At 41.8% G+C, this 27,807-nt stretch overlaps 1 protein-coding gene across 1 annotated transcript in view; it reads right to left on the bottom strand.

The window, feature by feature from the left end:
• PTPRG (protein tyrosine phosphatase receptor type G) overlaps nucleotides 1-27,807 on the bottom strand; it is a 383,561-nt gene that overhangs the window by 78,863 nt on the left and 276,891 nt on the right. The window contains exons 6-8 of the mRNA XM_030227885.2: nucleotides 26,649-26,715; nucleotides 15,371-15,528; nucleotides 11,020-11,212 (exon numbers count right to left, since the gene is read on the bottom strand). Coding sequence (XP_030083745.2) covers nucleotides 11,020-11,212; nucleotides 15,371-15,528; nucleotides 26,649-26,715 — 418 coding nt within the window. The remainder of the gene's footprint in view (nucleotides 1-11,019; nucleotides 11,213-15,370; nucleotides 15,529-26,648; nucleotides 26,716-27,807) is intronic.

The raw sequence follows: 27,807 nt of genomic DNA on the forward strand, positions 1-27,807 counted from the left end.
CCTAAAACTCTTTCCCAGACCTTGTCCTCCAGGAGGACATGCAGAGATTTATATATTTAAAGTAATCATGCATCAAATTGTTTTAGAAATAATTCAAGCAGGTAACCTTCCTGAGAGACAGAGAGATCCACCTTAATTGCAGCAGCCCTCTGAGTGGTGTCTGGCCAGCTGCTTTTCACACAAGGACCCCAAGTCACCCCAGGGAGAGGGGGCTGCCGTGTCCCCAGCTCTGTGCCACTCTCTGTAGCCAGCCTGGATGGCATCTGGAACAGCCAGAGAAGTGGGGATTTCCCAAGGATAAAGAGGAGACCCTCAAGCTCCAGGAGGCTCTCCCTGCCCCTGCCCCCTGATCCAACAAGGTCATGAGCACTTGGAATCACCGGAGTGACTCTGATGACTTCACTGAGGATAAGCCTCATTCACAGCCAGCTAAATGAGGCTGAATTTATAATATTCTGATTTCTCAGTAAATATTACAAAATTTTCATGACTTATTATGACTTGGCTCAATTTACTCCAAGGCACAGAGCAGTATCTGAAAAACCTGGAGTAATTTAGTATTAACCAACCTTTTCTGTTCAACTGCATTTTTTAAAACAGCTTATGAATGGGCAAAAAAGAATTATTTTTTTTTATAAAATGAAACATATGATTTTATTAATTTAACTAAACCTGCTTAGGACACAATGGAATAAAGAAACATTTGATCCAATAATTCAATTTGATGATTTAATTAAAGTGATACATAACATAGTGAATGTCTGAAAGGCAAGAAAAAAAAGTCCAATGATTTGACCATCTATAAAACAACTGGCATTTCCCAGAGATCTAATTTTTCTTTCAATACTCTCTGTGCCTTGGATTTTTCAAAGAAGATTAAAAGAATCACAGGCTAAAGGACCTCTACTGATTTTGCAAAATGTGCAGCTGAAGAAGAGATAGAAATGCAGGAAGAGGTTGGGACAGGGAAGGGGAAGTTTAATCAGGACACACTAAAGAGAAACACAAGCTTTTCTTTTTTTTTTTTTTAACAAAACCAGGCTTAATAAGAAAGGAAAAAAAAAAAAAAGCCTGTGAATTCATGATTTCTTGAGGAAAAAAAAAAGACCCAAAACCAAGAGCCAGCATTATTCCATACCGAAATAGCATCTCAGCTAATTTTAGAAAAAAATATTACTAATGCTCTGTTTAAAATTCAGATCCTGAGGGATATTAAAATATTGTGGGGGCTTTCAGGATGCCTTTCTGTGGTGTGTGCAATCCTGAGCAGATACCTGCACAGGGCTGGCAGGACACCAAAGCCACTGAGTCCTGGGCTAGCAGCCCTGTGCCAAGACCTGTGGAGACAGAAACCCCCAGCTGGGGCAACCAGGCAATATCCCAGAGGCACTGAACAGGCAAGAGCCTTTGCAGCACCATGGTCATGCCCCACTGCAGGCACAGACACGCCCTGGACCTCCTGGAGAGAAAAAACACCCTCACCTTCCTGTCAGGGATGACCTGAACTGGGAGAATCTGGCAAACAAGCCAGCTCCTGCCTTCTGGAAAAGTCCTGAAGAGGCAGAAGCATTGTGCAGGTGCATCTGGAGAAAGCCCCTCTGACCCAACTCAGGCAGCCTCAGGGGCTCTCCCAGCTGCTGGCCATGTGTGGGGCTGCCCAGCAGTTTGACCCAGGCTTTTCTCTGCAGATCAGCCCACTGGGGAAGGCAGGGGGAATCCAGCATCTTGGCCAGCCTCATCTTCCAGGGCTCACTCAAGCCTGGACAAAACCTGTTTGCCACTGGCAGATGAATGCTGCATGCTGATACAGTCATAAGCACTAGGCAGGCCAGCCATACAGCAGAGAATGATTTTCTTCATGTTAAAAACATTCCAGTGGGCTGGAACAAACAAAATTAATTTAACAACTCTGCATTCATCTCTCCCATAATTTGATTTGTATGTTGTATTTGGCTACGTAACCTCCACGAGGCTTTCCTAACTGAAAGCCTGATAAAGCTTAATCCAAAAGCTCCTGGCAGCTCCATTTCAGCGAGCTGAAAGACAAAAAAAGGGGTTTGTTGCTTTGCAAAAATTAATTGCTGATACTAAGACACACCCATGAATGCAGAAATGGCATTTAAGAGAATATTGCAGCTTTTTAAAGTTAATATTGTTCCTTAAAAGCAGCCTGTATTTCTCTTTCAAAGACAGAAATGCAATACCAGCCAAACTTTCTGGGTTTCATCCTGCTTTTTGCATATGCTACCTGTGGTTATGAAAAGACCTATTTAAGGAAACTTTGTGAGAGTGCAAGAAATGTGTATTCAGTTATGGCTTGTACACTTTCTCCCTGTAAAACAGGTCTTCATATGATGAATCTAGTTGCACTGGGCTCAGCGGGATTTATAAAATCCTCTAAAAATGTTCTAAGTTAGCTTGTCCATGCATAAAAATGTCACCACTTTAAAGGCAGTTATTTCTAGCTGTGCGATGCCCTCCTTTGAAAAATCCCACTCTCTACCTCCTGCTGAATGTCTCAGCAATGCAAAACTGCTGTTCCTCTCCTTGGGGCTGTGGGATACACATTGTGTGCTGAAGCCCTGACAATTTTCAGCAGAGAAAAGCAACATGACAGAGAGATCCTCAATCCTTTGTGGTGACATGGGCATCTTCTAAGGCAATTCATAAATGGAAGGGGAAACATCAGCACCAGGATGTGCCCATAGCTTGTTACTGGCTCAGAGCTCTTCAGTGGTAACTAAAAGACAGGGACAAGGGTCTTGCCTTGCTCTGGGAGGCTGTAAGGTGAGAGAGGCCTCACTTCTTTTTACTAGTCTGTATATGCAGGATGATTCCTTCAACAGGATGAGTGCCAGGCAACAGTGTCTCTCCCTTACAAAGCAGGAGCACAAAGGAAGGTAGCTAGGGCATTTCTTCCCCCATGCTCAGTAGAAAAGAAACTGAGAGGTCAGTATGGGGGTTTCATATCTTTCACCACAGGGGCAAACAATTTGGGGGCCAAGTTCTTGGGGGAGAGAGGGTGTTTCCTTCCCCTCTGCTCCAGCCCTGGGAAGGATCTGGAAGGGCCAGTCCTGCAGGACAGATGCAGCACTTGCTGCTGTAATGACACCCAACTCAGCCACAGGCATCCCAGATGATTTCAGAGTGCCTGCAAGCTGTGGTCAGTGCCTGTGCTATTGCCAAAACACTGCACCAAGTTCATTCAGCCCTGTCACCCCAAGGAACCTGACTGCAGACAAGAGAAAAGCAATGCCACCAACAGAAAAGGGAAGGAAAACACTTTCAGCTACATCTATACCTATATACACACACACATATATATTCCTTCTCATTATTAGATCCTCAAAACTTACAATAAAAATATGGGTTGTGCTGCAATGAGAAAACTCACTTGCTTTCAGTGCCACGGTAAGGGAAGTGATACAGGGGCAGATTCAGCTACATTGAACAGGTGTGACTCACTGGAGGTGCTCAGGAGGAGACACCAATCCATAATAAACAAGAGCATGCTTTGGGCTGTCAAATTCAATCCCAGAGTTCAGCAAGGGCTGTGTTCCCAAAGGATAACAAATAAACTATGAAGATCATATGCACAGACAACACAGGCTCTAATACATCAGACACTGCTAAGAGGCATACTTATAACATTTCTCCCCCTTTCTTTTACTAAATGTTTGCAGTTTTTCAGCTTTGCTTAGTGTACATTGTTGACTTCTCACAGTGCTTATAAATGACATTATTAATACATAAGGATAATTGCTTTAAAGAGTAGCACACATTTTTCCTTTACCTTTGCCTGCACTTTGCCAGCAGGCATTGGCAGGCTCCGGAGCATGCTGTACACACAAATATTTGTGTTGATCTACTTCAATCCACAGGCAGAATGTAGCTAGGAGACAGACTATTTATCTTCCCTGCTCTTACCTTCCACTATGCTTCAAACAGACAGGGTTGTTGAGGTGTGAGGCACAGACCCCACACTTGTTTTATGAGCCCTGTGAAATAACCTCATGAGCAAATGGGCACACGGGTCCTGCTGACAGAGGGCATCTGGACAAGCTGGGGTTTGCCCCTCTGTTGCTGGCCCATTTCCTAAAGTGTTCACACAACCAGCATTTGGATTAATACCTGTATGGCTTTGTAGCACCTAAATTTCCATGGCATCACAGCAACAGATCCTGTTTTACTCAAAGGCATGGACCACCAGATGCCATGCTGGGCTAAACTGATGTCCAGCAAGGACCTGCCCTGCAAGTTTTGTGTTTGTATTGCACACATCCATGTGTGCACACAGAGGGTGACTTGTGTTTCAAATGTACACCTGTGCCCTTATTTACACAGTGTGTTTGTGCCACATGTGTGATCACATTCAGTGGCACAAACACTATCAATGGGGAGAAAGAAGGAATTCCTGCCAGAAGGACATTTATTTGTTCTGTTAGCCAAACTGATCTTTCCAATGTTCTGGTGAGGGCTGTTTGGCCTGGGGAGCAAGGAATGATACAGCAACAGGGCTGGTAGAGCCTCCCAGTAAATGCCTGTGGGATGCCCAAAATCAGATTAGGAAAGCAGCTTTCCTTTCATAGTTTCTGGATGCTTTTTAAAGGATGAGCTGCAGGGATTCATGGTTCAAACTAAAATTAGTACTTCTGTGGGCTGAACAGCTGGGCCAGCAGGTAGGCAGTGCAGAAAGGAATTCCCTCCAGGTGTAAATGGAATAAATCATCAAGCTCAGCTCTTCCAGCTTTAGTGGCAGCTGTGAACCCAAACGTCACCTACACTTTCCTCTTGCTCTGTTGGTTTGGACCCTTTGTAATCTCTGAAGAAGTATAAGCAGTGACTTAGTGCTTACTAATAAATCTATTGACAAAATGTTCACCCAGACACACACACTCCTCACATTACAACTACACAGAAGTTACTATAGGTGTAAAACAGAACCCCACAGAACAGAGCCATTGCAGGGGAAGCATGAGGTCTATGTCAAGATTAAGTACCACACCTTTTTGCATCTGATTCCCCCCCAAAATGGGTCAGTTTTTTTTGGTGTTCCACCTGTGTCTGGAAGGCAGAAGCCTGTCCTTTCCTGCTTTTGCAGGACACTCTCCATGACAGCTGCACACACGAGGACCCAGCCAGTGCTACAGAGCAAGACAGGGCTGAGGTGGAAGGGATGAAATATGCAGAAGGAACACACTGATTTCTGCTGCATTCAGCAGCCACTTGAGGCTCAAAAAGAGACTCTTGCACCTTTACTTGGAGCAATAGGGCAGTAGCAGACAGACAGGTCTGCAGCACAAAGATGTGGGACAAGCAGTGAGCAGAACAGCATCACCACCCTCCAGTGTGACCTTTTGCTCCAAGACAGGCTGCTACACCAACAGAAGTCCTAATGATGAGACATGAATTCATTTGCACCCCACCTAGTAGGGTGCTGACCTGATTAAAGGGGAATAGAATTGGGAAATGATAACTTCCATAGCAAAATGAAATCAAAAAACAAATAGGAAAAGCCCAGTTGTACAAGAAAATGAGGAAGGAGCTATTAATCCATGAAGAAATCTTCCAAGATTCTTTCAAAGGACAAAAAGAATCAATGCTAATGGTAAACATACTGTAAATTAACTTTAAAAGGTTCTTGTTTATTTCCATTCCCACTGTGATATTTAAAGAAAATAAATAGCTAAATTTTGCTTTAGCCATCCTGAGTTACATTTTCAATAATGAATCATTTAAAATTCCCCTTCACTTTGTTGTTGTTTTGGATATGTTGCATATTACTATGGAGTATTTTTAGTAATTTAGGTTTGACTAAAACATAAAAATGACATTCTGCAAGAGTAGAACTTCTCTGCCTAAGACTCCTTCTGGACTCCCAGAGAGAACCTGAGGGCATGAAGAGACTGCAAAGTTGTTTTGAGACAGTTTCCATAAAACATGGGCATTTAGAAAGCAAAACCAAATTACTGGGAGTAATAACAGAAGCTATAAATGAGACAAATAACTTGTTCTCATTCAGAAACACTGCTGCCAATGCTCTAGACTATCTGCCTCAAAGTGTTGATGTCAGTGCACTGAATCTCTGCTCCTTTGGATGCTGCTGCATGGGAGGTGCACTCCAGTGCTCTGCAGAAAGGCAGCAGCACCTTTCCAGAAGGCTGTAGTCTCATTTCTGACAGCAGGAGCCATGAAATGGTGAATAAGAGCACTGCTTTGCTTGAGCAGTGCAGTACCTTTGGCTGCAGGCCCCTCCCTGAGCCATGCTTCCAGCACAAGGCTTGCAGGGAGGAAAATCCAAATATCTTCTATCCATGTTTTAGTGGCATTTGGTTAAAAGGACTTCCAAACTGTGAATTACTACCACATAACAAAAACCAGTAAGAAAAATGATCACCTGCACAGTACTAGAGAAATGTCCCAGCTGTTAATTTAGAGTCCAAAGCTAAGTTTTACTGGAGTGAATTTATGACTGCTCATTATTTAACTTAGTCTAGGATCATAATTACAGATGGTACTCTGAGGTGAAATCCCACTGATGGGAAACAGCATCGTTTGAGACTCCAGCAAAGAGTAATCAGACACCTTTGGGAAAGTAATCAGGCATCTGTGAAAGAAAACTCTGATGTCAAGAGCCCCTCACATGGGATGCTTGTTTAAGTGTTGTAAGGCATGCAGCACATTTAATGAGTAGAAAGGTTAAAGGGTTTCTTTGAGTGTTAAAAAAAAACATAAAGAAACAACATTTGATGTAATCAGCAGCAAAATAAAATGGGCAAGTATTGTTGCACGTGGGGTACTTCCTGAAACAAGGAAATGAAACACCTTTTCCTCTTGAGTTTCCATGCCTACACCTTTACTAAGGCAGGTAATGTTTTGTAAATATGACTCTGCTTGATGGGACAACATGTGAAAGTAGTAAGAATCCCCTGCAGACCCACATCCTTGAACTGGATGGACCTTTATGTAAGAATTCTGTTTGTCCCTGAAGAGCAATGTATGCTATTAAAGCAATAAATAATTAGCAATCCCTCTACCAGAGCTGCTTGAAAGCAGCCCAGGAGCTGCAGGAGAGCACAATATATGATGTGACAGAGCAACACAGTCCTGAGCCACAGAGGACAGGCCAGAGAAGAAAGGAAGCAATTTTAACAGAGATGATCTTGTCCAAAAAGTCAGACACTGCCACAGGCACTGATAATTACAGGATCTGATTAATGCTTCACAAATGCATTCTTGGCTTAGAATGTGTGTACAGAGAACCTCTAACTTTTCAAAACTTTACATAAATTAGTACTGTAACATGGGTGAACCCTCTTGTTAAATAATGCCTCATTTAACAGTCTGATCCACTGAACAGTTTGGATCTCTGAAAGTCTCATCATCTTTAAAAGTATCACTGTACAAAGGTTTATTATCAACCCACCAGTTGCCACAATTACATAGCTGAACAGTATTTAACCTGGATGGTGGATTTCAGAAATAAGATCTTTAAACATCATCTGTATGGTTTTTTGAAATAGCTCCAGGGTCAACTTAAAAATTAAGCTCAGCACATGGGCTCTGATTCAGCAAAGGTCTTATGCATATGCTTTTATTCCAGGCATACAAGCAGTCCTCCAGAGGACTGTTCTAAATCAGCTTTTGCCAATAGGAGGAAGCAATAAGATAATGGAATAAAGGAAAACTCTTCTTGGTAAACTCTGACACAAAAGAAAATCTGGAGTTTTCACTTGTAAGTGAAAAATTAGTCCTCTTTCAAATTAGCTGAAGTATTTCACCATCTTGTATTCTGATGATTGAAAACAATGCCCTTCTCTTCATTGCCTCTCTTGAATTAAAACAAGAGAAGAGAGAGGACAGTAACTGCAAAGCAAAAAGCTGGTAACATTCACACTGGTTAACAAACTGGACCCAGGAGCACTGACCTAAAACAGCCTTTCCCAGAAGACCTTTTGTTTACCAAATGCCACCACTTCTGGGGCTTTGCTAAGGAAATACTCAGAGGACTGGTATAGAGTGAGAAAGTTTTCCTCCAGTGTATCTGCAGGTCACACTAGTGGCCACAGTTCTGTGACCTGAGATAGCTTTAATAGCTGAGAGAAATAGCTGAGAGCTCTTTGGTCCCAAACTGTTCAGGATGGCACATTTGCCAATGGACCACTGCTTTGTGTTGATCTGAAATTCCCTATTCACCAGGGAATTCTGAAAATTATTCTGAACATTATGCAAATTGTTCTGGGCACATTTTCCTCCAAAATAAGAAAGGCTTACATAATGAATGCTACACTGCTTTCCAGATTAGCAATACTGCCCACAGACTTAATAGAGTGTGACAGAGGAAACAAATTGCAAAAATTCACACCGACAAACATACCCAAACTTCCCCTGCAGAGCTGAAGACCATCACAAACCATATCACCTTACAGCAAGTAAAAGACACATTTTCGTGACCATGCCTTTTTCTACAACACACACATCAGGAACAGGGAGGGCAGACAAGAGTCACCATGTGACAGCCATTGGTCACCTTGCCTAATGCAATGTGGAAAGCATTGAGGTGCAACCAGGAGGTGTGCAGAAGAATCTGCATAAAAGAAATTTGTAATGCTAACCTTACACTCTTCTATACTTGAATGCAAGACTGTCTGGCTGGGAAGCACTTCATGCACTCTGTTCCTCAGTCCTTTTGCATGAATGACACTGTATAAAGTGCTACTATATTCACTAGCTGAATAAACAACAGGTTTTGCTTTCACTCAAGTATTATGACTTCAGCTCATTTTATTTATATGTCAGTAGTTCAGAATGTGCAGTGGACCGGGTACATCATCACTGCTCACCTTTTTCAAAAAAGGGGCCAGAACCATCCATGTTGTTATATTTCTGGAACAGCTATATCTCATCCCTGTAACCTTTGGAGAATATACTACATTTTGTGTTAGCAACACTGCACCAACCTATCTTAAGTTCTTGAAAAAAATGCACCTATTTTCAGTGTCCCCTGGTGTGCACACAACCCAGAAAGTGACAAGCTAACAGAACTGGTACAAAACAACCGGCTGCCCAGCCAATAGCCTCCTAGACCAAAAGCTGAGGGGAAGAAGAATTCACCAACTCCAGCCTCATCCCTACTATGAGATGGCATGCTGAATGTTGTCAGACCATGGGAAATGCATGTCCCCCACCTGAGGGTCTCTCATGTTACAAATTCAAATTCCCAGGCAGGCACAAACACAGAGCATTAAGGTACTTGAACATAATGGAAGAGGACCTACAGAGAACCTGCTCAGGAAACCAGTCCCCAAGAACCAAACCACATAAACAGGGATTAATGGTAGTGCTGGTCCCTTGCTCCTGTGGACTGGCTCACTCATGATAACTAAGCCACATGTGCTTGGTTCTTAAAGATCAAAGTCATGGTGAATCTTTCTGGTTATTCAAGGTGCTCCTTTGGTCTCGACAGCTCCAAATTCAGGATCAGCCCATTAACTATAGACCTTAGTGTTTGTAATGCTCTGACAAAATTGTAGGTTTCAGTTATTTGCTATGGTGGTGAAAACCACCCCAAGATTCTTTATAATCTTAAAAAGAATCCAGTGAGGTGAGGAATATGCAGGCATGTGGCCAAAGCAGTTAAATCTCCTTGAATGTTTTATCAGAGGTACCTTGGCTGCACTGAAAATAAAATCGAGACAGTTTTGTCACTTTTAGCATAATGTAACTCATTAACTTTCATCACTGTTCTGGGTAAATAATATGTACAGAGGATATAACTGAAGAAATTACTGACACATGTTGCTGTTACAACACTGATTGAAAACTACAGGCCAGAGCATCCAAGCGTGGCAGAGTTTCTTCATTCCCAAGATCTCCATCTCACTTCTGATGTAAATTCTCTGTCCCAAGGCTGCCTGGTACATGAGTTTTGTGTACGTGTATATTATATATATATGTATAAATAAGCACGCTCAGAGAATAATGAGGCCTGAGAAATACACTCTCCCAGCACTCTCTTGGGAAGGGGAGGTTGCTGAATGCAGCTGTTCTCATGATTCACATCCTCTAAAATCTGCACTTTCTGTGCCTGGCCAGGTGAAAATGCCAGGTAAAAAAGGGAAGCTTGTAAATCTGCTTAGCTGTTTCCTTCTGGCAAACTGCCCCTCTCTTCTTTACCTCTACTGGTTAAACACCAAGCACTTTGCAAGACTGAAGACTGGAAAGTACATGTGATTTCTTCTACCTATAAATAACACCAGTCACTAAAATAAAGGCAAATATAAGTAGTAAATGATATTTATTTCTACTCTTATTTTATCCAGAACACATTTCTCTCAGAATTTCTGATGTGCTCCTCTAGCCAGGGCTGCCTGTGCCAGTGCGACAGGAACCTCCCTCCAGCTCATTATCTGCTGTCTGACAGAAGCAAGCACCAGCTGCTCTACAAAAAGGCACATGAAACACTTCAGCAAGACATTAGAAAATCACCTGCCTAAAAGGAAGAGATTTTTTCCCTCCTGTCATCCTTACCAACAGGCTGATACAAACGTTGAATTAAAAGGTTGGCAGTTTTTCAGAAGCTACTGGAGAAATGAAACCCATAACCACATCTGGATACAGTATTTCCATTCAAACACCAGATGCCTCAGTGCTAATGGGACTGAATTTTTACCTCTGACCTTGGCCCTTTGGTTTTCCCTTTTTGTCTGGCATCTCCACAGCCTTACAGCCAGTTGGCAGAACCAGGGACATTGCCAGTTTGAGATTCCTATTTTGTGGCTCTGACACCCACATATTCTAAGGCTGTATTGTCATGGCACCTTGTGACAGCGAGTTCTACAGGTATATGCAGCATAAGCAGAATTAGTTAATTTATTGACACTTACCAACAAGGAATGCCTGCACAACCTGCATTATTTCTTTGGTAGCTCACAGCTGTTCTTGATACCATTTGATAACAAAGTAGACTGAAAAAAATTCTCCTATTAGTCAAGTGTAAAATTCCAAAGCATAATCTACCTTTGGAAGCTTCTGTACCGAGTGGATTTTCCAAGATGTCTGTCATGTCTTGGTTCCAAGCATCCTTCACAGCAGACTTGGATACCTTCCTGTTGTTCAGGCTTTGCTGGGGTCGGAAGTTATTCCTCAGGTACTCCACAGACTTGACATGGTCCTGCTGCTCAGTGGTGAAGATGGAGTAAAATGCCTCCAGCTGATGGCAGCCATCATGGCAGGGGAGAGAAGGGATGTTAATTAGAAAAACAATGTGGTGAAATCTGGGTGGCTGATAAGATAGCAAAATGGAAGGAAGTAAATGTTGATGCCAAGACTGATAAAAGCACATGGGAAGTCAGACTGCCCACTGAAATTATTGCCAACCACCTTATCTCGGCACAGGGCTTATCCTGCCCAACATGGGAGAAGGCCTTCTAGAACCTGTGGACATCTGTCATTGGCAAAGAAACATTTGCCCTTAAGATCCCTTTTGTGTGTGACAGAGCCTTGCCAAACCCTCCTCACTGCTGGCACCGCTTTGTTTCACCGTATCGCGTCAGAAAGTGCATCCAGGTCATTCCACACTGAGAGCTTTCTCCTGGATAAGGCACTGCTTCCTTATCTCTGAATACCTTACCAAGTTTAGCTGCCAGGCTAAGCTTCACAGACAGCTCATGCAGCACTTTTAGGCACAGCTAGCATATACTCCTCTGGGAATAAGTTCTTCTGTTGGATTCAGATCTGAGCTATTTATAAGAAAGCGTATTAACCTGTAAGAAAGAACTGTAATTGGAAAACTTTTCTGTTACTTTGTATCTTAGTGTTTCTCAGAAAAAAAAATTCTAGCAAACTAAGGAGTAAATATTTTCAGCTAATGTCTTTCTCCCAGCTATCAAGGTAGGTACAGCATTTACTGTTACCTTGTTATCATTCAGGACAAAAACTAGAATTAGTTATGTTGCTGCTGGAAAGCAAGACAGAGCAGAGAAGGAATCAGTCCTGATATTGTTTGCATCACATCAGTTACACATATTGATAGCATGGATTTTGGGAGCACAGAATCTGGCCCAGGAATTCAAAAAGGGACTTGAGTAACATTCATAGCTTAATGGCAAGTCACTGAAACTTACACACTTTTCATTAAGTGTGTCTGCTCTAAAAGCTCTGGAGAAGCATGTGAGCCCCAAATCTTAAAACAGGAAGAATTATCATGGTGGCCTCAGTTGATAAAGCTGATAAAAATAATCAAAGAAGTGTGTAACAGAACAATTAATCATCATCCACTGGCTCATGAGGCACCCACTACCATTCTTTAATTTGCCTTCAAACCAGTAATCTGAGCCCCCTTCAGCAGAGAGACAGCAGGGGATGAGCCGGGAGGGGTGACCAGTTCCCACTGCAGGCAGGGAGCTCAGGTGCCACTTCCAGAGCTCAGGTGCTGCTTCCAGAGCTCAGGTGCTGCTTGCAGGTGCAGATGCTGGGATTTGAATTGTCCTTTTTTTTTCCAATATCTTATATGAATGCCTTATTCTGAGGTTCTCAACACAATTCTGTTTCTGATTCTTTCAAAGAAACATCTTGAAATTTTCAAAAAACATGCCCTAATTATTAGCAGGACCCTCTCAAAAGCATAGGAGGATGGATTAAAAAAGGGGTGCAAGGACTGACTTACACTTTTGTCTTTAAAACACCCCCCACTGCTGATGATCCTGCTACACCCTTCTATAAAAGCACAGATCAAAACTTGTGCTTATTTACATACCTTTTGTACTTCGTGTACTGGATGCAGTTTTGATGAAGCCAGCTAACAGGGCTTAAAGTGACTTTTATAAAAGTGCAAGAACTTGGGTAGTAACTCCTTTTCTGAAGTCAAGTCTCTAGGCTTAGACATCTGTGACATTAATTGAATTTTTAAACTTTCAGAGAGAACTTTTAAAATATTTTCTTCTGCCATGCTACCTTGGGGAGGTATAATTGCATTTTAACAACTGCCAATTCAAACATGATTTTTAACCTTCCACTTTTTATGTGTTGAAGTATATATAAGCCATTTCAACCTCACTTTCACTATAAAAATATTATCTACGACAAATGAGAAATTAATTTATCTATAGCTGCCAGAAAAAAAAAAATATTTCAAGATCTGTAGTCAAGGAGCTACATTCATGCTCTTCAAGGAGTAGAAGAGCTCCTGTTCAGAAGAAGAAATTAAAAGCTCTTGCAAGACTATTGTAGATACAGGGAAACCTGATCTAAAACACCGAGTCATGCAATTACAAACCATTAAAGCCTGATGTGTAGTTTTCTAAGGGTTGGATACACAAATGGCAATTAAAAATACTGAAACTGTTGTGAGCACAATGAGCTACTCTGAGGTATGCATTACGAGAGATAAAGCCATGCTTTGGGTCACTGAATGCACTTAGCTTACAATGCAGCCACAGGGTGACACAGCTTGTCCTGGTTTGCTGTCTAATTATCAGGGAAGATGATGATGATGGAGGACTGCAAATAAAACAGAGAAGCCTCCACAAATGGACCACTTCACTACTGTCCTTTTTCCAGCAAGGTATTTTGCACAAAAGCACGAATTTAATTGGAACAGCAACAAAGCTTAAACAGTATCACTGTCATCCCCTGGGATTACAGGCTGCTTCATGGGGTTTGTGATAAAGAAGGTTAAACTATGGCAATGGATTATGTTACACTGTTTCTGTTAGAGGAACAAACAATAATCATAGCAGTGGCAGGGTGGCAGGCTCTTGAAACACACACATCTAGAGCTACTCAGGAGGGGGGAGTACTATTATTTATTCCACATGTGTTGTAGTATCAATGAAAGTCTGTCTACACACAGAATCCCCAACCCTTCAACCACATGCACATGAACAGAGCAGCACAATGCCAAATTTTAAAGGCCTGATTTGGACCAATAACATCTGTACAGCACAGGAAAGGAGCTATGCCAGGATAAAGTACCTTTATAGCGACAGCTGAAATTGATATTTACCATTTTATTTGCATTTGTTAAAAAAGAAAAAAGAAGCTGTGACCCACCTGATGTGCACACAGGGTATAAAACTGAGCATGGGCCAGGCCTTGCAGCCACCAAATAATAAACAGTAAACTTATTGATGTAGTGAAAAGCTACAAGGGATTGCAAGTATCCTGCAGTCAAGGACAGAATTCAAAATGATCTCGACAATCAGAGAAATAGCCTGAAAAAAACAAGGGGTCTGATTCAAACAGGACCATGTGCAGAGTGCCAGGCTCCAGCCAGAACTGGGGGCTGCCTGGGGGCACAGTGTGCTCAGCACTGCCAGAGAGCTCCAGGGAAAGCCTCCAGCAAAAGGGTTCCTGCTGACCAGGAGCTGAACATGGGCAGCGCCGCACACTTTTGTGAAACAGGAAAAATATCACCAGGATGGGGGGCTGAGACATGAATCCTGACATGCCCCTCAGCCTCTGGAGGGCCTCAGCTGAAGCACTGCAACTGATTTTGAACACAGACTGTCAAAAAAAGATGAAAGAATCTATGGGAGAAGCATTGAGATCTAGAAACCAGGAAAAAAAGCCTGGAGCCGGGGTATGGCAAGTGCCTTCTGTACTTCTGAAACCTTTGAGAGCAACATCTGTCAGTCAGGACCACCCAGTGAACTGTTCATGTGCCCTCAACAGAATTAGTAATGTAAAAACATTTTTTTCAGTGGATTATGACAGATCAATAAGAGGCAAGACCAAGTCCAGCAGGTTGGCTTTCAAAAGACCACAGTCTTAAAATGTCAAAATACACTGAACTGTCAAACATTTGACTTCATCTAGACATTGCCATATCAGGATAATTCCTCAGACTCCAGACATTGTGTCTATTTACATTAAAAGCTGCTATGTGCTAATTTTAAAGATTTGTGCACCAACTCGCTGAGCACATAATGGCAGCTTTACTGTGTTATAAAAACAGTTAAGCATGGAGAATTAATGGAAAGATGTCTTTTCTAATGTAATTAGTTCAAATTACTAAATCTGAGCAGAACTGAAATCACTCACTTTACTTTGAAAAGAAAGTTTCAATTAAAAAGAATAAAAGAGAACTCTATGTAACTATTTACACCATAGCTTAATTTAATCTTAACAAAAACAATACGAAATAAATCACTGAAAGGAAACTGGGTTTCATGTTGTACTGTCTTCTCAAGACTGATGGCTCCTGTTCAGAAACAATATTACTTAAGAGAATAAAAAAAAAAAATCACAGACACTTCCTTTTTTGTCAACAGAAACATTTGTGCTCTCCAAATTAAACTGGCGGGTTTAGAAAACACTGTTTTAAGGAGGGCAAATTAAGGGCTGGGCTTCACTGACACAACAAACCCACCTGGTGGTAAGAAATGGGCACAGGCTTCCTAAAAACGATCCACTCCACGATCTCGCTGCAGGGAGGAGTAGTCAGAGAACCTGTGTAGCGGTAGTAGCTCCCCAGAGACGTTGGCAGAAGTTCCCTCAGCACAAAGGGATCCAGAAAGGTCTCCTTCTCTGTGGGGAAGATTGACAAGCAGGATTACACTTTTTTTTAATGTGTCTTTAAAACAGACATCACATCGCTAGGCAGCCTAACAAGGTGTAATGGCAACAACATATTTTATCATACATGTAATGAAAAATGGAAACCCTCTGTAAGAGCTGACGTGTGGTTTTTTAAAAGAGCAGCCAAAATGTTAGTCAGCCCCATCCCAAACACACACCCTCATCTGAACGTGTGCAGGTGAGAAGTGCACTTGCTACCCCACTGGTTTATGTCAGTACAGAAATAACACTGCAGTCAATGGTTCCAGCACTCAGTACATGGCTCTCCAGCCTGATGGCAGCAAGGCAGAACCCAGTGGGACACAGCCAGCCCAGGGGTCCTGTTTTCTGCTCTCTGGCCAGAGCACACCAGGCAGTGCTTCTGTCCCATCTCTGCCAGTGGCAGAAAGGGATGCAGGAGCAGTCAAACCCTCAGTGGACTGCTGAGATGGAGGAGGCAGAGCCGTGCTGCTCAGCCAAACTTCCCTGGGAGCTGCCAGGCAGCTGGGCTGAGGAACAGGGACACAGGACACTGCTGAAGCTCAGTATGGTGCTCAAAGCAACATCCAAGCAGTGCTTGCTCCGGCCTGCCTGCACCCACTCATGCTGGCACTGCCAGGGTGCTGCCAGACACAGCCAGCACTGCACCACTAACAGGTCTCACAGGCAGAACTGCTGCCCCTTCTCCCAAGTCCAAGAAAGTCCTTCCCAGGGTCCAGAAGTCTGGGTGGGGACAAACCTTTTTTTCTCTGAGAATCTCCTTGGACAGCCTGACATGCAGACCTAAGCAGTGGAAGCATTCACCTGCAAGTAACAGTGACAAGCTGGTAATATTTAACACTGTGAAGAAAAAGAAACAAACAAAAGGAGGGAACAGCTTCAGGCAAGGCAATTTCCCTGCCATCCCTGAGCATTTATCCTCTCCAATTCATGTTGACACAGAGGCTGAAGCGCCCTCTCAGCCTGTGCAAAGGTGCTCACTGCCTCAGGCAGGCTGACATGAGGGGCTCTCCTGGACATCTCTATTCCTTACTTTCAATATCCTGCATGCCTCAAACACGAGTCCACATTTGGGCTGAGGGAAGTCTTTTTTCTGTCTCACCAGAGCTGCTGAGCAAACCCACCACCACCCCCTCCCGCCCCAACAGGAGGGAGAAGCAGGTGGGCTGGTGATTGACACACACGTCTTCCAAATAGGATGAAGTCTGCAGAATTCACTTCCACAGCATCCCACAGCCTTCTATAAGTCTTGATCAAATCAGGAGTTGCCTAAACCTCTTAGCAGCAGTCTGATAATTGGGGGACTTAACTCCACTGCTGCTGCACGATGCCAATGATACATACACTTCACGTATCTTCTCTTTTCTGCACACTATCAACAGGTCTGTGATGTTTTCATAGCTTTTAGCATTCCAAAATATGAGTAATTCTATTAAAATCAAGGCACTGCTGCAAACTCTTGGTGAACAATTCCTTTCCTAATCCAAGTAGATTTTGACCATATCTGCATCTCCAAACAGGAAATAAGCAAATAACAATCCACATTTTTTTCCTCATCATAGCATACCTCTGTGAGAAAAAGTGTGCCTAAATAATAAATACTAAAATATATGTGATTGGCCAAAGTTCAAAGAGATTCTAATCAAGAAGTCATAATCACAGCAAAAGGTCGCATTTAATTTGATTGGCTCATTTTTATGCAGAAAAACTTGGTTAGGAAAACTGGAAACTCAGTCACAGGACTTGATTTCCAAATGCAGTACACAAACCTTGACACTGGATTTCTATTTCAGAGCTGTCTCCTTACATCAGCCCTCAGCACACAGTGGGCCACAAGGAATCCCAAAGAGTGTCTGACTCCATCCCCTGCATTAACAGCCAGTGACCACACATGAGAGCTGGGAGGCAGAGGCACATTTTGAAAAGTGTTTTCCTCTCGAATTTAAAAAAAAAATGTTGCAGTTAAAATTAACAATTTAACTATTTCTAACTTTTGTAATCTTTTAATTACAATGATGGAATCACTTAAGATGCTGGATAAAGGCTCTGCAAAACCACAGATATGGTATCCCTTTATCAAAGGATGGCAGGAGAAGGAAGCTCATTTTACACTTTCAAGGATTTTTGTGCCATATGCTGACAATATTATATTTTAATAATTAATTGTTCATCAAAGGAAAAGATGAAGAACAGGGATGCTAAATTCAAAGTTATTCAAATTGCAAAAATGAATAATGCATAACTTTTATATTAAATACACACTGTATTAAGTAGTCTACATTTCATCCAACTCTGTCTTTCATTTTTAAACATTTTGAACTACAATATGAATAATCAAGTAAAGGAAGCTTATTTAGACAGAGAAATACCTTATTTGAATGCAAACTGGAAGCATCCGACTATGATTAATTTTTGGTTATCAATTAGGGAGGGTTTTTTCCTAAGCACTTGGGAAGTCATAGTCAGCTGTGAAAAAGAATATTTCTCAAGGAAAAAGTAGCTTTGCTAATACACAGTTTAAGTAGGGCAGGGTGTACTCGATCTAATTTTTCATGGCTACAAGCAACGCTCTAAGTTTTCATTAATGAATGCCAAAGATTAAAATGAAAAAATACATTTAATTGGATTAAAATGACTACTAAAATAGATGATAATCAATTGATTATGCTTTAAAAAATGTAACACTTTTGAAAACATATCATTCTTTTGTATCGCTTGCCATCTAGACGCATGGTGCAGAGTTTTAGAAATCGGAGTCACAAAGATCTTCATGAGAAGCTTAAAGAAAAAGGGACTTTGAAACTCCAGTGCCTGCCTGCCATATCCTTCAAGAGCATATTGAAACAGTAAATGCCATGAAATTAAAGTTCCTAAGACCTTGAGACAGTTTTGAAAATGGCATTTTGAAGTCATATAATTTCAAAGATTTCAACGTTAAGTCAGTTATTGTTGTTGGTAAAACTGCAAGCAGAATAATTTCCAGGCTAAGCAAGAGCATTCACTGATTCTCATAGAAATATTTTTAAAACATACATATATATACACATGCACATGTGTGCATGTATATATAGTTTCTACTAAATGAAAAAGAACAAGGTTGGAAACAATAACAAACCTTTCTTCACTGTATTTTATTATCATCTCCTGTTTCCCACTTACAGTGCCTGGGATGGGCATGAACTGTGTCCAGGAGGCTGGAAACAGACTGAATGGAATGAGGAGCTTTAGGAGGGAAAAAGTGGAAAAGGCTGGAAACTACATGACTGATGAGACATTTTCTGGCAGGTACTAGGAAATAACTGGCACACAAAAGCAATAACAGACAGCAAAGCAAATATGTTCACCTGCAAACACCTGTGAATCACTGAAATCAAGGCTGCAAAACTGACCCATCAGCCACCTACTCACTCTCACATGTAAACCAAAGCCCTGCAATGCTCTCTTCTGCTGCTCCTTGTCCTCCTCCCATCTGAGCACCCAAACAGAAATATAAACAAAGAGGAAAGCAGAGCCCCAGAGATCCTGACCCTGAAGACAAGCTCTCAAAATACTGAGCATTCCCTTGGGAAAGAACAATAACCTGCTGCTGCCACCAGTGCTCCCAGGTGATGCAGCAAAGAGCAGTATCCAAAACATCTCCCCACTAATGCAGTTTTACTCACAGGTAACAAACAGCAATGCTTTGTTTACAGCACCAATGCTTGGAAAAACATGTTCAATCTAACACCTCAAAGGTAAAAATAGCAAGCACCACAGAGTCATTGTTGCCCATTAAGACAATGAATGTGGCATTTAAAATACTAAGTGTTCCACAGTATGAAAGGACAATATTGTATTTCAACTCTTACATTCACAAAAAACAATTAACTGAGCCACCTGGTAACATATTTGACCTTCTGATACACCATTCACATCTGCCTCTTGGTCTGTGTCTCACACCCAGCATATTCTTTGTCTAGGCTGAGAAATCTCCCCAGCATTTTGCATGGGACAGAGGGGCATTTTCTCACAACCTGACCCAAAGGCAGAGCAATTGCAGACATGCTTTAAAAGCCTGACCTATTTACACTCTTTGTCAAGTCATCACGACTAGGTCTGAACTAATACTAAATTGTGCACAATAGTTTACTGAGAAGAGGAAAAAAATCAGATCTTAAACCAGATACCAGCAGTGGTTCTCCACCAACTACTGCAGTTTACAGAAGCTGATGCCCACAAATATTATTATGAAAGAGCCATCAATTGAACATTTTGCCTTCAAGGACTGACTTGCTAAAAATACAGTCTGTAAATCAGTGGAAAAAGATAGACCTGAATTTTAATCAAATCACTAGAGTAAGAGGCTTCTTGAGATATGCAGGTAAACAGCACACAAACTATCTGTGATCAAAACTCTTTTAAATCTAACAGGAACTTGGATTGGACATCACAAGAAAATAGCTATATGCCAAGTCCATTTATATCTCGTGGAATGCTTTGGGACTTTCATCATGATTTTCTGTAAGAAAACAGGAACTTGGCTGCATTGAAAACAATATCTTAAACTGAGTTTATTTCCAAAATTAACGTATGTGCAGTGCCTGATAGGTACCCAGCCACCCTTTGAATAACTGCAATCTGCAATACCAATATGAAGAGCTTTGAAAGTCTCCCAAATTTATTAAACAATGTTATTGCCAATTTCATTTTCGCAATGAGCCAAGACATTCTGAAGCTTCTGCATTCAAACTTTTAAAAAGCAAACACACAGAAATAATCAAAAGGACGCCGTGTTGCACACCCACTGAGCCAGAACTTCCCAGATAAAGCAGAGCCAAGGACCAGACTCGTGGGGGTGATTTTAAAGATGAGATTACAAATGTTATATATTACTTTAACTGAAAGGATCATCAGATGAATGCTAGCTGTGTAAATCCTGCAGGAAGAGCAGTATCTGACAGTTCTCTGCACTCAGGGTAATTCTTGTCATTTATTGTGCAATTATTTTTCTCACTTTTATTTAATTTTTTTTTTTTTTAAAGAGCCTCTGCTGAGCAATGTAAGGAGCTGTAAGGACACAGCAAGCACAGCATGGCAGGGAGGAGGCGAGTGAGATAATAACACAGTCCTGCAGACTAATTTAATCTGAGACAACCAGTGAGAGGAACAAAAAAAAACAGGAGGAAGGAATAAAAAAGGCAAGTCTCTTATTCACAAAAAACCATTTCCATGCCACATGTTCGTCTCAGGCTTAATTTTTCTCACTCCCTTTCTTAAAACAGCTTAGGAGGAAAAGGTTTAGCTGCAGAAAAGAGGTCTTAACTCTTTAAAGAAGGAAAATGTTATTCTGAACCTTTCATGCTTAAGCAGCGCTGATGCAGAGCAGCTGTTGGCATTCTGGACTGGGATAAGACTTCTCCAGGTTCCACCAAACCTGACCTGAGGCAGAGGTACATCAGGCTGGACAGGCTAGGAAACTAAGAGATACAGAATAAGCACCAGCCATAAGAGGAAAAAGAATCTATGACCAAGTTTAGAGGAGAGGAGGATCCCTAGCAAAAGCTGGACCCTGGCAGAGGCTGAAGTGAAGCAGAAGTGCCCAGAGGAGCATGGACTGTTCACATCTGCTCCTGCAGAGCCAGAGCAAAATCACATGTTCTCAGACTTCTCCACCCATCATTTCTCAGTGAATATCCCCAAACCCCACCAGCACAGCACCCAACTCCTACTCCCTGCAGATGATTTGTTCACATTTAACATCAGCTTTAATTCCTAACTTTTACAAGTGCTATCTTTTTTGTTAGTTTGAGTTAGTTTTTCTGTGCAATTATTAATTCTCTGTCAGCTTGCTGGTCTTTACTCAGCTGTGGCCAGCACTGCTTTTTGCAGAGCAGACAGGTGAAGGACCAGAGATTTCCAACACTTCCACCATTTATTCCTTTAAATGATACAGACCCCTGCAGCTATGCACAGAGCTGCCCTATATAAAGGTGTGAACTTATCACCTCTGCTCTCATCTCCATTTCCCACTTCCCTCCTCCTCCCCTTTGCTCCACAGCAATCGTGTCCTGGCCCCTTTCACAGGGCTACTCTGACTGTGAACACAAGAACAGATCAGAAAACAAAAGAATATATCCAGCTCATCCCCGAGGAAAAAGAAATGCTCCTCCACGTTCCCTTCTCAGCTTAACACATGGTGTTGCTCTCCCTTTGATGGTCTTTCCTTGTTCCAAATTGAGCTGCTGCTTTCTTCTAAGTTTTACTTTCAAAGATGAGGTCCCACAGTATCACATCTCACCTTCACCCCTCTCCCCCACCCTTCTTCTCTACAACCCCATGATATTTGGTGTAGAAGGCAAACAGCTTGTCAGGCGGTGTTATGGTTGAAGTTCAAAACAAAAGGAAAAACGTGTCATGGTGCTAATGGTGTTTTCTTGTTATTTTGCATTCTGGTGTGATAGATCCACAGGGTAACTAACACTGTCTAGATTGCTTCCTTTTTAGTGCTGATTTATTTTAACAGGTTATTCACTGATTTTTCACCTAGGACAACTGGAGAGATGTGCAACATATTTATTCTCTATCCTTTTTAATTATTAAAGCAGTTGTTTCCAGTGCATTTTGGTAAGTTCTCCCCAGCAAGACCAGAAATTTTAGTAATCCCTTGCCTGACCACTTCTGGCCCATCTCAAGGGAGATCCAAGACTTAACTCTGCTCCATGCTGGGTTCCAGTTACAGCTTTTTCAGATTTTTTCCAACCTCCTTTTTAAATAAACCAAGGTTCCTCTCCTCCCCTCACCCCACCTCATGTTCACAAACAAGCAACAGATGCCATCGATTCACTTTGTACCTAAGCTTTTGATCTGGAAGCACTTTGATTTTCAGAGCTCACTTTTGACAAGGAAGGTAATAAGAGCCCCATTTTTGTGACATTGAGCCTTTTCTGCTGTGGTAATTTTTTTGTGTTCTAATAATAATTTTCTGCTGATCAGTGTAGATTCTTGACGACAGCCACAGAGAACAGGACGGAGTGACAAAAACATGGTTTCCATCATCCTGCAATCTTTTCCAGGAGCCTGAGGTAGTGTGGGCTGCTGTACCCTCTGACAACACTTTGCCTGCACAGTAAAACAGGACTGTGGTCCTGTGCAGAGCAGCTATGCCAGGCTGGGAAAAGGTGAATGTCAAACAGCCTCCAGCACTGGGTGCCACCCCAGGACTGACATCAGGGAAGCAGCTCATTTTAATGCCTTCCAGGCAGCTGGTAAAAACATGGAAAAGGCTTCTCTAAGAGGCTTGCATACCAAACAGTACCAAAAAGGGCAAATCAAAGACAGCAAAGGTGGGAAATGCAATGTTTCTGTGCAATAGCTCCATCCTGCCAGGTGCTCCTCTGAGACCTCGCTGGAACGTGTGGCAGGCAAAAGCTTTCATAGCCATTTTAATGCAAATCAACTGTCTAACACATAACCTGGTATTTCAGTCCCTATTCCCACAAGGGCACAGTTATTCCCTCTGAGGTCTCAGCAGACTCCTCAGCCCTTGCATGAGAGCAGCTCCTTCCTGACCTGCAATCCTCAGCATCACAAAGAAGGATGAGGAGTAGAGAGGGGCTCAGGGCAGGGCACCAAGCTGAGCACCTGGGCAGCAAACCAGAGAGAGGAGTCAGATGTGCAGCACCAAGACTGCCCCATGTGTGCTGCAAACACAGCCAGGCACCAGTGACTTTTTTACCTGTGATCCAACTCCAACATGAGCAACATGCACCATCCTTTCATGATGAGGACAGCATTTGCAGAGGAGCTAAAAAAGACCCCCAGCATTCAGAGCTGAAAGAGCAAGTCAGCCCCAGCAAATTCAAAGCCCACCTGCTCATAGCCCATCCCTTTCCCAGGGAGGGCTGCCCACTCCCAGCTGTCAGTCCTGGCTGGGCTCCGTGGCAGACACGCTCTCCACGTGCCCTGGGGCAGGGAAAGCAGCAGTGAGAAGAGCAGGCACCTGGCTGGCAGGAGGTGTGACAAATCCTTGGCAGAGCACAAAACCAAAAGCAATTTCAAAATCAGCAACAAGCATTTGACAGCTCCTGTAAGAGCCTTCTCTGATCCTGTGCTGCTCTTGGAGGGCAGATGCAGGAGCTGGGGAGAGGTGTGGGAACATCCTGTTCAGCATCAAGAACATGGGGCAGACCCCAAAGCATTATCATAGATCCAGACATCATCTGTCAGTTTGGTACACCATGATTTCCCTTCCTGCTAAGAAACTTTATATGCTTGCTCATGTAGAATTAAGTTTAATGTCGCCATTAAGATTCTACAAAATTATGCTTGGAGATGAGGAAACAAAATCAACTAAGTAGCAACTAAGCCTGTATTGATTTTTATGTGTATGTTTCTCTACCATTGTTACTAAGCTGGTGACACTGTGAAGGGCACAATTATTTATGTTCCATCAAATTAGTAAGTAATTCAAATCCCTGATGAAATATCAAGCAAAAATTGCTTTCGCTTCTACAGAAAGTACTGATGACTTTGGAAATGTCTGCATACCCCTGCAAGGGCAATGTAAGAATACAAGAACTTGACAGAAAAAGGAAAAAGGATACAAAAAATTTTTAAAAAACCCCATATCATCATTCATGAGTATCATCTGTGTATCCACCTGAGTGTCACCAGATCTGTCACCACTGTGGGGACAGGCCAGTGTGGGAGCCCTGTACAGAGTGGAGTCCCCACACAGGGCCAGGCCTGCTAGTAAATGACAAATGAGGATGATGAGGGTTTGTGTGGGTGTGCCATTCCCATGCTGAGAATTGAATGAGTGTTCAGCACAACTCAGGAAACATGCTCTGCCAGATGGAGGGAGAAGGACAAGAAAACCTCAATGCATGTAAATATTCTTAATTTTACATTGTATGTTATGTGCCTCTGTATTGTGACAACCACCTAAAACCAACATGGTGATGGAAATATTGTAAAATGCAAAGAAACTTAAGGTTTTGATTTTGCCTTCTTTTGTTGGATTCCTGCTTGATCCAACCACTCTATTCAAAAGCCACAAGAGTTTTTCACTGTGTTTCAGCCAAAAACTCCATGTTGCCTTAGGGTCCCAGTTGAATGCAAGGCAAATGGAAGTCAGGAAGAAGCTTTTCAGATAAATTCATAAAACTGTGCTCATGTAAGATGTAAGTAAACCACATCAAGAAAATAAATGTAAGAATCTGGACTAAAACCCTCACATCTTTACTATTATTCTATATAATAACATTAAAAGAGAGATAATATGAGAATTCTTCACTGAAGTGTTCTATCAATATTTAAGTTAAAGAGAACGATCTCTTTCAACAACTGTTTTGCAGGAAGAAATTCCTTTACTCTAACCACCAAAAGAACCTTAGAAAAGGCCTTTAATCAGGGCCTTTGAAACAGGAAGGAAAGCATGATTTTCCTCTTTTTCTTCCTTAATGTTTTGAAAAGGAAACAAGCTATTGAAATATATCAAGTGATTTCCTTTACTTGAAACACTAGCAGACTTCTGTGCATTGTGTGCAAAACAAAAATAAACCTCTTTTATCCACCCAGATTTTGCTGTGGGTAGGACAGCACGGAGATGGACTGATCATTGTGTGGTCAGGGAATCACAGCCTGGGGACGAGTCACATCCTACCCAAACAATTAATTTTGGGAATGGAAGAATCCTCTAAGGAGACACTGGTGTGATTTTATCCAGGAGTGGCTGTTTTGTCTGAGGAGCAAAACAGGGAGCAGAAAACTCTGATGAGGTGGCCAAAACACTGTGTGCTTGCAGGAGGTTGGAGTCTTGCAATAGAAAGCAGGTGAAGAACAAAAGTAGAAAGAGACCCCAGTCCAGTTAAATGGCAACTTGGCTGCAGTGTCAAATTACACAGACATTGAAAAAACCGTGCAGCCTAACGCATCCCAGCTTTGCTTTAGCTGGCCTGTTTTGTTATCTATTTTTGTGGAAAACCACACCAGTTTTTCACCTCAGTGTGTTGTTTTTATTTCACAGCAGAACACTGCAATTTATACGCAGCAAAACCTAAGGAAAATTCTCTAAATGAAGGACTTTATGGCATGTTATCTTTTAACCCGTTTTTCACTGTGTTGGATTTATTTGCCTTCCCAGTTGCAAAGTTAAATGATTCTGAAAGGAGAACAATTAATCCAAGATCCTTTTTGTTTTAATCTAACACTGTCAACTAGTTTTAGGGTTGCAGTCAAGAGAAAAAAAATGTCTGTTAAGCTCTACAGCACTAGCTAATGTCTAAAGACAATCCTCAGAAAAGGTACAAAGATGTTTTATCACAGCACTATAGATGGAACAGAGATTTATTATTGTACTGAGCACCATTCCAGCAGATGCCTTTTGAATTACAATGAGATTATTAAAACTTTACAAATCATTATTTTAAAACCTGACAAGAGTACTTTGGGAACTGGAGCATCTTGATGTCATTGCTGATGATGCATTACCTGTGGTAAGGCTTCAGGAAAATTCCCAAGTAAAAAATTGGTTATAAAAGTATAAAATATATTAATATTTATTTTAGTACCTGCTATAAGTTCAAGGATAATAGGTATATGCATCAGAACAGCTGAATGATCGTATTTATGCCAGCATTAGAAAGATGTTCATCTGCTGCAAAGTTTAATTAATTTTCATAGATAGTTAATTTTCTGTTTCATTATCAGTTCCCTAAATTTGAAAGACAAATAATTTATTTACAAATAGAAACTTCAGAGAGGTGTATTTTTAGAGCAAACAGAAGATAAATAACAGAGTGAAGCATCCAGGCTGCCTTCGAAGTTCTAATATGAATGATAGATTGCAGCAGGTTGTGATTGATAACTTATGCATTCTGGAGCACTGACTGAAAAGAAACAAATTGTTTACTGTTCACCCTAAACCATTCTCAGGTAACAAATGACTCTGATCTTTACCTATCAAATAATGCCTGTGATGCCCTTAAACATCAGTGAATGAGGAATGTGTGGGCTCACTGCGTCCTTCCAGGGGTGACCTGATCCCTTAAGGACAATATTTCTGCCCCTCTCCCCTTCCCAACAAGTAGAAAGTTTAAGCAGCTACTTACCATGATGTACCACGCCCTTCAACCCATGGATAATGGGATCCAGTGCTGAATTGTCCCTCTGACTGACCTACATGCAAAGGATACAGGATTGGTTACATCTACTCTGGCATTAGACAGAACAGTTTCATTTTAATCTTCTAACAGGAGAAAAAAATGTTTCCTAACAAGCTGCTGAGTTCTCACATTTACAATGGATCTTCACCAAATGCCTGTGGTACATGGTGTCACCAAATAAAGTGAGGAAGGTTAAATAAAAACAAAAAGTGTCCTCTGCATTCTTTAAAACATTAGCAATCATGAGCCTTGCAAAGCCTAAAAACTCATAGAGAACTGCTGTGATAAACAGAAGTCATCTCAGACCAGTTCATTCCTTACCAACACAGCCATAAATCTGGTGCTGCCACTGCAGTCAGGGAAGCTGGATCCCTTTCAGCCCTAATGGAACTTGGCCTTGGCATCTCATTGCTATTCATATTTTTAAATTTATTTAGTTTAGTGTCACTTGGACAAAGGAAAGGCAAAAGAGCTCTGTGAGAGGATCTAGAAAAAAAAAATCAATTTTGGACAGTGTACTTGCCTGCACTGCCAGACCAAACCCTGCAACATTCCTTCTATCACTCAGAAATTGCCCACATCCTCCACAACAGTGAGATCCACCACCAGGGAGAGGAGGGAAAGGCAGCAGGAAGGATTAACCCTGTTGAGTTCCACAACTTCCAAATTAAACCCATCATTTCAGTCACTTACTTGCACACAGACAAGGAATTCACAACCAATAATGCAATTTTTTTTAACCTTTTACCTCTTCAGAGGTATTGTAGGAATAACTCACAATTTCTGTGAACATGTTCCACTATTTAAGATACTTGCCAATTTACTTCTGGGAGATATATACTGCCATGTATCTTACTCATGGGGCACATTCTTCCTTCTTTTCCCCACCAGCTTCAGAACCTGAGCAGTGTTGATAATTTCTGGATGGACAGCTCCTAATGGGCAACACATCAGATACAAGAGAGCTGCCCTGTATTTTACTGCCTGCTGATGACCTCAATGTCATGAGGAAAAACAGAGTTTAATCACATTATGGCCATGTATTAATGCATTTGGAAAGGAGTGGAGACAAAAGAAGAAAACCCTGAGAAAGGAACACACTGAT

The sequence above is a fragment of the Serinus canaria genome, chromosome 12, assembly GCF_022539315.1.
Source record: "Serinus canaria isolate serCan28SL12 chromosome 12, serCan2020, whole genome shotgun sequence".
In the NCBI taxonomy this organism is placed as follows: Eukaryota; Metazoa; Chordata; class Aves; order Passeriformes; family Fringillidae; genus Serinus; species Serinus canaria.